Genomic DNA, 13514 nt, shown 5'->3' with positions numbered 1-13514 from the left:
TTTGGCTGTCATCTTTTTTTCTCGTGTACGAATTCATCTTAATCCTGTGGGTGTGCCTTGATGAAAGGGAGGCAAGGGTCTTCTTGACAACATAACAGTTCTTATCACTGTTTTGTCAGGGGGAGTATCTTTCCTAGCTTTCTTAAAACAGATATTTTTCAATCTTTCTTTAGCTTTGTCAGTGTCAATACTTTTTGTCTCTCTCAAGTTAAGAATGGTGACAAAACAAAAACGTGTTGTTTTAAACATCGAAAAAAAAAAGGGGGAATAGTGAAAAAAAGATTAAAAGTGGGTGATGGTGAAAATTTGCAGCTGAATACAGACTAGGTGTGGAACCCTCAGTGATTTAAAAAAAATTGCAATAAAATAGAAAATTTTGCAGCCAGTTTGAAAACAGCAGATAGACTAACGTCTCGCAAAGGTTTAGAAAGTTATGCCCATATTTTCATGGTTTTAGCGTAACCACTGAAGACGACTAAATCTTCCAGATTCAAAAGAATGCTTAGATATGCTTCAGGAATTCCCTGTATTCCAGTCCTGTTATGAAAGGATGTGTCGCAGTGGTTGAAAATTAATAGTAATGATCCGAGATATCATTTTTTTGGATGACGGAGAAATAATTACGAAAGTGAACAATCAAGTTGATCAGGACTGTGAAAGTGATGAAGATGAACCAACGGCAGATGTAGTAATGCACAGTGAGGCAGAATAGTGTTTCACAAAATGTCTCGCGTGGTTAGAATCGCTGCCTAATCGTGGCTAACTGATCCACTTCAATTTTTAATTTTGAAACTATTAACAGGATGGGACAGCAAAATGTCAAAGCAAATTTTGAAGCAATTAAAGATGGATTCATTTTTTTCTTTTGTGATGCTTTTTTTTTATTTACTTTTCAGAATAAGTCAGTTAATTTTAATTATTTTAAGGTTTTTGTCGCTGGATTTCAATCCATTCCTTTGTTATCGAATTAGTTTCGAAATTGATTTTCTGAACATTTTTTCCGTCCCGATGTGTTCGGATAATTGATGTTCTACTGTATTCTTTATTATTAGACGGTGTTCCTCCTCAAATTATTGAACGTTTTCATTTACTCTGAAATTATTTCTTTCATGAAATTTGAATTTTTATTTATTTTGAAATAAATTTTTTTTCACCTATTCTGATTTTTTTTAATTATTTATTTCTTTTGTTTAATCTGAAATTTGTCCTGATAATTCCAAAGTTATTTTTTCATGAATTATAAATTTTCATCAATTATGAAATTAGTTTTTCAATAATTCTAAATTTTTTTCACTTTTTCAGCATTTTTGTAAATTCTGAAATTATATATATCTTTAGGATGCCAAATTTTGCCTCTCAAAATACTGTAAATGAAATTGTATCCCAAAAAGTGTTTTTGCTCTATTGTTCCCCCAAATTTGTTACATCGGCCCTTTTAGGGGGCGCGATAGCCCAGGTCGATAAGATAATCGCTTTAAGTACCAAAGGATGTTTAGAGGTGTCGCAAGTTTGATACCCGGTTCGTCCTTGTCAGAAAAATTTCCTGACACAGGGGTGCAACAAAAACGGTGACAAGAAAAAAATTGCTACCTCAAGGAGTCCCCCATCGAGGTGTTAGTGCACCAACCCCTCGACGAGTATAAGAAAAAAGCCTGCCGTTCGGAATCAGCAATAAATTGTAGGTCGAGGTCTGATTAGCCCTCGTGTGCAGAAAATTACCGTGGTGTGACAAAAATGATCAAATCGGCCCTTTTAATGTATCAAATGCACTGAACAGCATTACTATTGAATCCAGAAAGTTCTCTTAGTTTTAAATACAGCAGCACCAATTTCAAGGGCCAGCTCTCTTTTTTTTTTTCCTTCGTAATTTAATACACTGCTCAAAACAATTAGGGGAGCACATGGTTTTAACAAAATTACGCAAAGATGTATACCGATAAGTAACATAAAATGAATCATCCATAATTTAAAGCCTAGCAGGAAACGGAAGAAGAAAACTTCATATGCAAATCAAAGTTCATGACGTCAAAAACCAGAAAAAGGAGATAAGGGCAGAAATCGGGATGTTGCAGAAACGTCTGTTTTACTGCCGTAACTGTGAAATTCGATTGCAACGTATTTTTTTTTTGAGACAAGGTGACTTGAGGATGTCTCAACAACGTGATTTACCGGAATCCATGGCATGGCGTGTTATAGGTAGACTGGAATCCGGGCAAACACAACGTAGTGTCGCGGACGCTGTTGGAGTCGCCAGAAGTGTTGTTGCAAGGCTGTGGAATCTATTCCAAGAAACAGGAAATGTTAGACGTCGACCAGGGCAAGGTCGGCCACGCGCCATTACAGCAACTGATGACCGGTATATACGGTTAACAGCCCGTCGAAACAGAACAGAGAATGCTACGCAGCTGCAAAGACGGTTGCTCTTGGCAACAGGACGAAGGGTGTCCAGCCAAATAGTACATAATCGGCTTCATGAGGGAGGGCTCTATGCATGTAGGCCAATGGTCTGCATTCCGTTGACCCCGCGCACCGTGCGGCCCGAAGAAGATGGGCTGCTGAACATCGAGATTGGGAGCAACATGATTGGAGCCAAGTGCTGTTTACAGACGAGCCCGATTCAGTCTGGAGTGTGACACCCGACGTGTTCTGGTATGGAGGGACAGAGGCACTCGAAATAACCCCGCATTCGTTCGTGAAAGGTCACAATACAGATGAGCTAATTGGATGGTATGGGGTGGAATCAGCATAGGTGGACGTACGGACCTACATATCATTCGGAATGGCACTTTGACGGCCCGAAGGTATGCAGATGAGATACTGCGACCTCATGTCATCCATTACGCTGGAGCCATTGGAGATTCCTTTGTTTTCCAGGATGATAATGCCCGACCGCATAGAGCTCGTCTGGTGGAGAACATGCTTGAAGCTGAAACAATACAGCGTATGGAATGGCCAGCGTGCTCTCCTGACCTGAATCCAATCGAGCATGTTTGGGACATGCTCGGATGACGCATTGCTGCGCGACCAAGGCCGCCTGTTACTGTCCGAGACTTGCAGATTGATGAGTGGAACATTATTCCCCAAAGTCTGATCGATAACCTCATCGCATCCATAGCACACAGGTGTGCAGCAGTCTTAGCTGTTCGAGGACACCACACGCCCTATTAAAACTCATGCATCATGTCTAAACAGTACTTTTTTTTATCGTTTACATGTAACCAAATTGTTGCCCCAAATCATCTTTTCATGTTTTTTCTATATTTTCAAAGAATTAAAGCTTAATTCCAAATTTTTTTTCGTCTTTTTTCTGTATTGCGCATTGATACGCGTGTACTATCCATTGTATGCCAATACGTGGCTGTCTCGCACGGTTTTCTTCACTTTTTTGCTTGCTCCCCTAATTGTTTTGAGCAGTGTAGTTTTTCTGTGTTAAATATCTATTTTCTCAAAATGGTTGGCAGGACATGGCAAAAGCTTGGAGGGCAGCGTTTGGCCATGGGTTGGGGACACCTTATTTATATTATAACAAATCAGGACGATGCAATTTACTTTTTCAAAATTAGCTTACAATGATGCCATGGTCAAAAATAACTGACACTCACCCGGTCGAAAATGAAACTTATGTAAAATGAAATTTATTTGATGGGAAAATTTGCTATGACCATCATTTTTTTAATCACTAATAAAATGAATTCACATACATTCTGTGCTCAGATGGCAAAATGTAATAAGTCACTTTTTCAAAATTTCATGAGGGCAATTTTGTAAAAATGGGATAGTGTGGCTTTTGGAATTATTACAGTTTGCCTCTGTTGGTTCCTCATAAACCGAAAGAGATGGAAGGAATTTTGTCACCTTCCAAAATTTTGATGAATGAGACACCAGAATACAAACTCGGTTATTTGGGAAAAAGTGGCTTGTGACATTTTGCTACAGAATTATAGTGAAAGTACACTTTCTTTCTAATTTGAATATCTCAGGAAGTTATTGTTTGTGCGATTGAATTGTCTGTCTCTAAGTTATCACTTTTATTTTTCCTTTTTGTGGAAAAAAAAGTAAATGTGTAAAATATAGTTTCTTCAAGTTATTCTATCTGTTGTGTGAAAATACTGTCAGTTAGAGATGAGACAAATATTCTGTTACTATTCAGAATTTCACCTATTCAGTCCATGTGCTGAATATTCGGTTTGGCCTAATGTTGCTCAGGTATTCATCCAAATATCTGTGTAAATCTAAGTAATTTTAAAAAATCATATATTAATTCGAACTTTTGCATAAATCAATTATTAATTTAATCAGTAATTTGCTATTATTTACTGATTATTATTGTTACCCGTGAATTTAATAACATTTTTAATAGTTATTGAATTAGCCAATTTACTGTTATTGTTAAAGTAAAATTCACTCCCCGTGAAAGAGGTTATGTCATTATGAATTTCTAGGGTAGGAAAAACATGAAACTGAAAATAGAATCCTGCTGCAATAAGATGAAAGTAAGCATGAATTATACATGTCAAATTTATTACTAAAGGATGTATCTGGACAAAATGCAGTGATACCTGGGCAACAAATTTTTTGGCTAATGAAGATTTTTTGCTTCAACTATTTGATGCAGATATAGCTAACAGACATTCTACCTGATATGAATGTAAGCCCTAATATAAACAACCATGTCAGCTAAATTTTTGTGCCAATAAAAATGAGCCCAATGAGTACTCAAGCCAGAATAATTTATTTCCACCTCAAAATTGCTTTCCAAAATCCAGATACACCTGTGTTTCAGAAAAATTTTGAGCTATTTCATAGAAAATGAATGATTCAGCTAAAAGCAAATAAATTATAAAAAAAAGTGCTTTGGACTTGGATGGTTTCAGTGAATACGGTAAGACTCTTAATACTGAACTGAAGAGTCTGGGCATTCTAGAAACTGATCTTATCTATCTGCATGTGATTGAGAGAGAAAAGAACTGATTATATCACGTAGCACACCACCTCATCCACATTTTTTAGACTCTGACTCACCAACCTGAATGCATAGCATACATAGTGTAAAGTAAAAAATTTTCAGATTTTCATCTTTATTTAAATTCTTCTTAATCTGATAGTGAAGTTGTTCATTTCAGCCTTCGATCAAATATTTATCTTTTTCACAGTAATTCTTGGTTTTTTTATGAAAGTAGCTTTGAAATTTTGGGCAGTTCCTAGATTGAATATTTTTCATATTCTATTTTCCATAAAATTGTGTTTCAGCTAACTAATGTGATTCTGGAATGAAAATATTTACCTTATTTGAGGTATCTATGTTCAGCTACTGAAAGAGGTAAAGAACATCTAAAATGGAAAAACATGAAAATGAGTCATAAATTTTATGATGCGAGACTATTGAGAGTAAATAATGGTTGAATTTTTTTTAGTTACATGTAAAAATGTAAGCAGTGTTGAAAAAAAATTGATTATGTACATAGTATAAATTTTACAATGTAAGACTATTGAGAGTAAATAATGGTTGAAATATTCTTACTTACATGTAAAAATGGGTAAAAAAAAAAAAAAGGTAAAAAAATGGGTTCTGTACATAATAATGTTAAAATACAACATGACATTGTTAAATATAATTGTCATAACATAACAATTTATTTGTCCCCAGTCAATTACGATAATACTATACAAATTAGAGTTTACAATTAAATTACATATTTTACAATATTTGGAAAAAAAATGCAAAGAGAAAGAAAAAAGTTTGAGTGAACACGGTAGGACAGTTAATTCATAATGTGATGAAGAAAGCTGGGACAGGGAAGAGAGCTGTAGCTAAAACCTAGTTTTGTCAGGGCAATAAAAGTCTCTCAATTACCAGTTTTTTAATATTTATTCAAATAATAAATTTCATAATTAAAATTCAATTTCAATCATTTAAAATGATCAATCATTTTATTTTCAATGAAAAACATCAATTTTATTTATTATTGTGATGAATTTTAAGAAAATTGTCATTTTAGTTAACGAATATTTGGTATTTGGCCAAAACATTAACCGAATACAGTCAATGCTTGTTATAACAACCCCACATTATAGCAACCGTTCCATTATAATGATTGGTAGGGTAAGTCCTTAATGTTTTCACAGAACAACTGTTGCATATATTTTATTTTCAATAGAACGACCTTCCCAATATAATGTCGATTTTTGACAAGACAAAGGGGAGGTCATTATGTCAAGTGTCGACTGTATTTGGTAATCGGCCAAATCAGCATTTGTCCTGTCTCATCATTTTTTAATCATTAATCAAAGAAAATTCACCTAAATTATAATGAAAGTGCACTTTGTTTCTAATTTGAGTACCTAAGGAAGTTATTACTTTTGCTATTGAATTGTTTGTTTCCAATATATCAGTTTTATTTTACTTTTTTTATAGAAAAAAAGTATAGTATAGTTTCCCTCAAATTATTCTATTTAATGTGCAAAGATACTGTCCATACTTAACGACTTAGTCTTATTATTTTTCTATAGGGCAATATAGAAAAAGTGAAAGAAATATTTGCTTTTATGAATGATGATGGGGTGAAACCAAATTTGCAATCATTTGCATCATTTTTAGAATGTCTCTCCAAATGCAAAGATCTTGAATCTTCAGTAATTCGGTCTGAAGTACAGAATATATGTGAAACGCTAGAAATAGAGGTAGGTCGTCTTTATTATTTTTAATGTCTGAAATTTTTTATTTTTGACAATTTTTGTTCACTGTAGAGCAGTTTCTCTAATTTTGTGTCGCTGCTCTTAGAGGCATCATAGTGAGTTGCTGATATTGATGTCTGCCTTCTCATTGGTTGAAGCAGTTCTTTGTTAAAATATTATAAGAAGCTCTGGATAGGCTGTGACTAATGCAAGGGAACTGTGGGTTACAAAAGTTTGAGAATCACTGCTGTACAGGGTGGCCATAATTACGTTTCTAAAACAGTTTTTTACATTGCATTTTTTTATGATACTAGATATAAATGAATGTGGGGTCATTTGTTTTGATGCAGTTTTACATAATTGGTCCTTGTGCCAATGAAGCCAAAATCCAATCTAATAAATGTGGGAAATATCAATTTTTGATGTTTTATAAGTACCTTTTTTTTTTTTCTTTTTTAAGGATTTTTTTACTACAGTTGCAAAAACTTATCAACCCAAAAAATTTATCAATTCTCTAACTAAACTTTATGTTAAAAATTATCTCATTTGCATTTATAAAAATAAATAAATGCGTAATAGTTCCTCGTGTGTATAAATGGAGAAAGAATCAGTTTTTTGCCACTTAGTAAAAGAAACGATGAAAATCTATCTTTGCCCGAACAAATTTTTACCAGGGTTTTTCCCACCTATGGCAAAAACTTGCCAACCTTGCGGGAAGCCACTAGACTGAGTGCCAGCAGCCTGATATTCTACAAAAAAATTTCATGGAGATTTTGTCATTGGTACATGAGTCTTTATTTTAATAGCGAAAAATGTTATATGAAACATCTGTTTAAAAAAAATCCAATGTGATTGTCAAAAAATTTGTATTTTTTCATTGATCCCAAAAATTTTCATCCAAACAATGTATATTTTATCTGTTTTCACAGGGTAAAAGCATTCTGGATATATTTGGTGAATGTGAATTTACAAGAAATCAGATTGATGAAATAGAAGAGGTAATTATTTTCTCTTATTACACAGTATTCATGACACTATGATGCATAATATTTCTGGTTAGGATCAGGTGTTTCTGTTGTTTCATACGTATGCTATTGCATGGTATGCTATTGCATGATATTAATCATATCCTGACCAAATGATTGATTTGAAACACTAGGTTCCATTGCAAAAATTATTTGTCTTGATGTGTACCCCTCCAATTTTTGTGTTAGAGTTCTAGGACACCATTTATGTATAGGATACAGTAAGTATGGTATTCAAGTTTTAGTAACTTAAATTAAATGTAGGGAGGGTAGAAAACAAAACATCAAACACACTGTCTATTTTTACTTATTTTCAAAATGAGAAGTGAGCAAAGGATAGTTGCTACTTTCAGAGACTTTCTGCAGCTGTTGAATGAGATAAAGTCCAGTCATTATTAGAAGAAATGACAATTTACGTACACACGAGATCTTTCATCAAAAACTGTTTGAGAGTCCCTCAAAAACCATCTTTTTTTTCTGATCATGAGGCCCCAAAAAAAACCAATCAGTTCCCTGTATAGAAGCAAAATAAAATAGATACTACTTTATTTTGCTTCTATATATTACTATCTCTGAAATGTTTGGAAGTTGAATGTATATGGGATGCACATATGTACTATTTCATTTTGCATTTTAAATATATTGAAAATATGTTTCCCGATGATGGCTTTATGGTTAGAAATCCCATAGGATATGGACCAAGCCATCACATGATTAGTTAATTAGCTCCTTGTTTATTTTATACAAGGAAATAAATAACATTACTTTGATATTAGCAATACAGTCGATTCCGGTTTTAATGAAAACGGTTATATCAAAAATCTCATTTTAACAAAAAAAATTTTAATTCCCCCAAAAAGTTTATAGAGAAACAATGTAGAAATCTGGAATTCCTTTATAACAAAATTTCATTATTATGAAGTGACGTCTCCGGTCTCATGGAGTTTGTTAAAATGGGATTTGACTGTATTGTGAGTGATCATTTTTTTTAAATTAAAAATTACTGTATTTTAATGTGTATAAAAAACCCCCTGATTTTTTGGGCTTAAAATTTGGAAAAAATTTTCATCAAAAATATTTTTTATTTTAATATTTAAAAAAAGTTATTTTTTGTTAACATCATAGAAACCATTAAATTCCGCATCGCTATCATCTGATACATCACAATCAGCTACATCAGCTGCTTCATTATCATCATCAGAGTCGCTATCATCGTTAATTGCATCATGCTCAGTACCATCCATGTTGTTGCTTACTATCCATGTATAAAAAACCCTCCCCTTATTTTAGAATGAAATTTTTGGCGAAAAGGGTTTCCTTATACACGTTAAAGTACTGTAAATTCTGACATTAGCTTTGTGTTTCCTTTTTTAAAAATTTTATTTGTACCTGTGTTTTTTGTTGTACTCAAACAGCTAATAAATTCTATTATGAGAGATGATTTTACAATGAATTCTGTGAATCCCCAAACTCAATACACGTGCAATCTTCTTCAAAAGTTGAATGAAAGAGATGAGCGAGTAAGTAATTTCTTATTATTCATGTCAAGATACATAACATGTTATGTCAATGAAAAGAAGTGAAATTGATTTGTAGAACTAAATTAATTTTGCTGATTCCTTTAAAAAAAAAATATTAATTTGAAGATTAAGTTTGCTTAAATACAGTGTAATGCGCTAAATTGGTTTGAGACACTTTTTTTTTTAAAAATTGTTAAAACAAAAACTTTACATACCACACTTTCAGTATTCAATAATTTATTTAAATTTTAAGTACAGTAAAACCTCCTCTAATGGCCACCTCCTAACAACAGTAATCTCCAAACGGTGGCCACATTTTGTTCGAACTGAATGCATCCCATAGACTTTTCATTATAAATAGACTCTGAACTATGGCCACTTTGGACATACAGTCCGAAAACGAAATATGTTAGCATGTCGTTATCTATAAAAAATATAAATATAACTTTCAAGGAAGTTTTCTCTCCCCCCCCCCCAACTCTATGGGGGGAAAATATGTATGCTTTCTTTTCCTGGGTACAAATTCTAGATGGGTTTATTGAAGGCAGTGGAGGGGGAAAAAGGGCCACTTATGCAATCTCTTGTTGTGCTGCAGGCCACTCAAATGATCTGAGAATGGGCCGCTCAGTTCATTCTTACAAAATCAGGTTTGAGATTGCAGATCACATCAGATGACCCAGAGGGCCACATTTGGCCCATGCATCAAAGGGTTAGTATGTATGATCTAGTTCAGCGTTTCCCAAAGTGGACAATGGAATGGTCTGGGGGGGGGGGGGCAATAGAAGCTATGGATATAACATAGGATCCTAGAGGTTATCTTCAATTATGGGGGTGGTGGTGATGAGGGACAGCAAATTTTGAAGAAGGGGGTGATGGAACAAAAAGTTTGGGAAACACTATGGTCTAGTTGAGCGTGTGTAAGAACAAAGAATTATTTTTGGTTGATGGTACACTGTCTTGGTCCATATTAGTTTTCTTTCGCCAAGTTCTTTCTGTTTTGTTCTTTCTCAGCATTGCAGACCAAAATTTTAGGGTGCCAAAACAGCTCTGTATGGATTGATTAATAAATTATAATAATATTGTCAATATAGTCATATATTCTAATGTAATCAGTTGTATAATTATCATAATCAATTACAGAACAGATTATTGTTTTACATGTTATATAGATCACAAATTTTAGTTGTTTTTTCTTCAGAATAAAAACGAGCACTTCCAAATAGCGGCCACACACACACACACACACATTTTCATGGGCCCATTAGTGTCCGTTATTTTGAGGTTTTACTGTAATAAACATGATTTAATTTTTTTTATAATGAAGGTTTAAAAAACTATTAATTTTCATTGAAATTTTTTAGATTTTTTTTTTTTTTGCTGCTTAAAAATATTCCCATGTGTTCTTAAAGATTTATTTCTCGAAACATGTTGCCAAATATCAGATTCTTACTCACTTGATGCACTTGGGCGTTGGTCATAACATGAGTGATAATGTATTAATCTTCCGTTTAAATTTCAGTCATAATTTTCATCTACTTGATCAAATTTTCCACATTGATCTGTTGTGATTAAATTTAAAAAAAAGCGTCCAAGTTTGATTATAAATATGCATAAAAACATACAGCAGGAATTGTATTTTATTAGGACCCAGAGAATAGACCTTATTACTTAAAGGGTATCAATAGAATGGATGTCGCTCATGTGACTAAAAAGCAGTTACAGTTGGAAGCTGATTATTTCATCAAAGTCAAATCGGTCAGAGGGTCTGAACCAGCTGATCAAAAGGTGCTGAAGATGGTGAGTGTTTGAATCAGTCTCTATGCTATAATTTTCTTTTTTATGTTTTACTGCTGATGTTTTAAGAGCGATGTGAAATGAAAAATAGTCTTTTATTTATGTGAACCTGAGTATAAACATTGGAAAAAAGTAATTGATGAGATTCTTGCGGCTGCGGCTGCTATCAATTGAAAGAGTTTCTTCAGGCAAAAAACTGTTAGTACAAGTTCATTTTCTTCCCAACATTTCCCCAATGCTAGTATATGGCATTATCAGGCTAATTCAACATCCATTAGTGTAACTTACACACTTCCCTGATGATGCCAACCAACCACTAGTGTTGTAGGAACATTGAGAAGAAAACACGTTTGTACCTATGACAGTCTTTTTTGCCCCAAGACACTTTCTTTTAATTTAGAGAAAGAAAACTCAGGCATTATATTCATTTGGTTTTCATTACTCTAAAAATCTGTCACAGTAATAACTAGCACTTAGATTTTTATGGCATGTCATATATTTTTTATAAGCCATATTTTGGCCATTTTCAAGCTATTGGTCATATTTTAAGCATTTTTGAGTGATCGTTCATGCTTTAGAGATTTTAAAGCAACAGATCTTTGTTTTTGATTTTTTTTTCATGATCAAAAATTTTAATCTGTAGGGATTTTTGGTGGGAGATGTAGTATGCACTTACAAAAAATTCCAGTCTTTTCTTTTATAAAAAATAAAAGAAAACTTTTGCATGCCCAGTGGCCGCGTTTTTGTTCTCGGAAGATCTTGCTATGTTTCTGAATGGCATGCCCAGCAATTATGAAAGATGTTATCCATTCAGACACTCAAAATCAATGCATTTTTATCATGCCTAAACACAGGAATTTTTGTCAAGAGGTGCAAACATAGTTCTGCTACCACTCCTTATCACTATAAAACTCCAAATCTCTGTAGCAATGTTTTTGCTTTATGTTTTGAAGTAAAAAAATCTTTTTTTCCTATTTTTTTCTCTAAAATTGTGACTTTCTTGAGTTTTGTATCACCCTCCCCTACCTCATGCCACCATACACCCTTGCTTTCCCCTAGTTGTGACCCTCCCTACAGCTGTATAAATAGTCAAGCATTGCGCTTCACTGACAATTTGAAATACAGATGTCAGCACAACACTGGATATGCATTTAGACTGTTTATCAGGTATCAGTACACACTTTAGACACAACTCACATCTGAAAGCAGATAAATGTAAGGAAATTGCCTGATGAAGGTAGACCAGAGTTGTGCTCAGTTTAAAAGAAGAATGATCGATGGTTTAATGTGCGACAACATTGTGATTCAGCTTAAAAACAATCAACAAGATTGCATCTAGCCTTCTTCAAATATTGCTTTATCTGATAATTTTTATAGAATTTAAAAAAAGTTTTGCGAAGCAGCTTCCTTTGATATTTCTTAGGTCATGCATTTGAATTTTATTTTCAAGTTTTTAGGTCATAAATGGTTGCATACCCAAACCTGAAAATTTATGTCATGTCACATCTTATGTCTTCTTAATTGTCATCTAAAGGAGAACTGGAGCATACAAATGTATTGAGAGAAGATGTTGGTGAGAAGTATTTTTCCTGTGCAAATAAGTGCTCTAAATCATGTCTTGATAAATCTGAGACACCAGGTCACCACGGAAACTAAAAGATCAGCATGGGCATCTGAGATTTTCCATGTAGGATGACTGAATTGGAATGAAGAATTCTTGGAATTCGTGTAACTATTTCCACCATTGCGATAAAGTCAAGTCCCGGAAAAAGTGAAAAAAAAGTTCAGTTTTCCTAAAAAAATTAGTTGGCGCCTAATTCCTTTTTTGATTTGTAAAGCCCTACTTTAAATGTAGTGCTATTTCTTTCTTTTGATATGGATGGTTTCAGTTAGTTTACTGTCACCTACTAATGACAGCAACCGAATATCAAAGCATAATTATCAACCTTGTAAAATTGAAACAGCAATTGAAATTTCCATTTCCCAGATATTGAGTAAATTGAAGTGTTGGCACGCTGTGGTGGTCGAGTGGTTATAGTGCCGGACTTGTGATGCGAGGATCCGGGTTCGAACCCCACAGTGGTGGTCGGCTGAAGTTGGTTTTCTGTGGTTCCCAACTTCAAGGCGCAAATGCGAGCCGATCTCCCCGTTAAAAAGTCTCGCCACAGAGAGCAACAGTCCTACAACGGTAAATCATTCAACCATAGCACTTCACTCATAGTTAGTAAAACTGGGGGCAGATGACAGCACTACACATAACAAGCATTACACAAGAAACAAAAACTTTACATCAGGTTGCACTACACGTACACGCACATTCCCGCATGTACCGATTCATTGGGGGGTTCCGTGGGGGGGGGGGTGCATGTGTGGGTGTAGCAGTAGTAGGTAGGGGCTCGGGGATCCATGATGTCTTAAGTCAGCCACCTCGTTGGGCAATTTGCCTGTTGTGGCGTTGTATTTGTATTTGTATTGTATTGTATTTCATTTTGCATGTTCT

General features: G+C 34.2%; 1 protein-coding gene across 2 annotated transcripts in view; it reads left to right on the top strand.

Annotated features, from left to right (window-relative positions):
- Positions 1-13514, top strand: part of PolrMT (mitochondrial RNA polymerase) — an 83390-nt gene that overhangs the window by 17944 nt on the left and 51932 nt on the right. For both annotated transcript variants that reach the window (XM_089255823.1, XM_089255822.1), the window contains exons 5-8: positions 6511-6681; positions 7605-7673; positions 9116-9220; positions 10865-11017. In XM_089255823.1, the coding sequence (XP_089111949.1) occupies positions 6511-6681; positions 7605-7673; positions 9116-9220; positions 10865-11017 (498 nt within the window). The remainder of the gene's footprint in view (positions 1-6510; positions 6682-7604; positions 7674-9115; positions 9221-10864; positions 11018-13514) is intronic.

The sequence above is a fragment of the Pholcus phalangioides genome, unplaced genomic scaffold (assembly GCF_987345545.1).
Source record: "Pholcus phalangioides strain wild (caught in Gottingen) unplaced genomic scaffold, Ppha-v1.0 ptg000172l_1, whole genome shotgun sequence".
In the NCBI taxonomy this organism is placed as follows: Eukaryota; Metazoa; Arthropoda; class Arachnida; order Araneae; family Pholcidae; genus Pholcus; species Pholcus phalangioides.
This window is presented reverse-complemented; position numbering and strand designations above follow the sequence as displayed.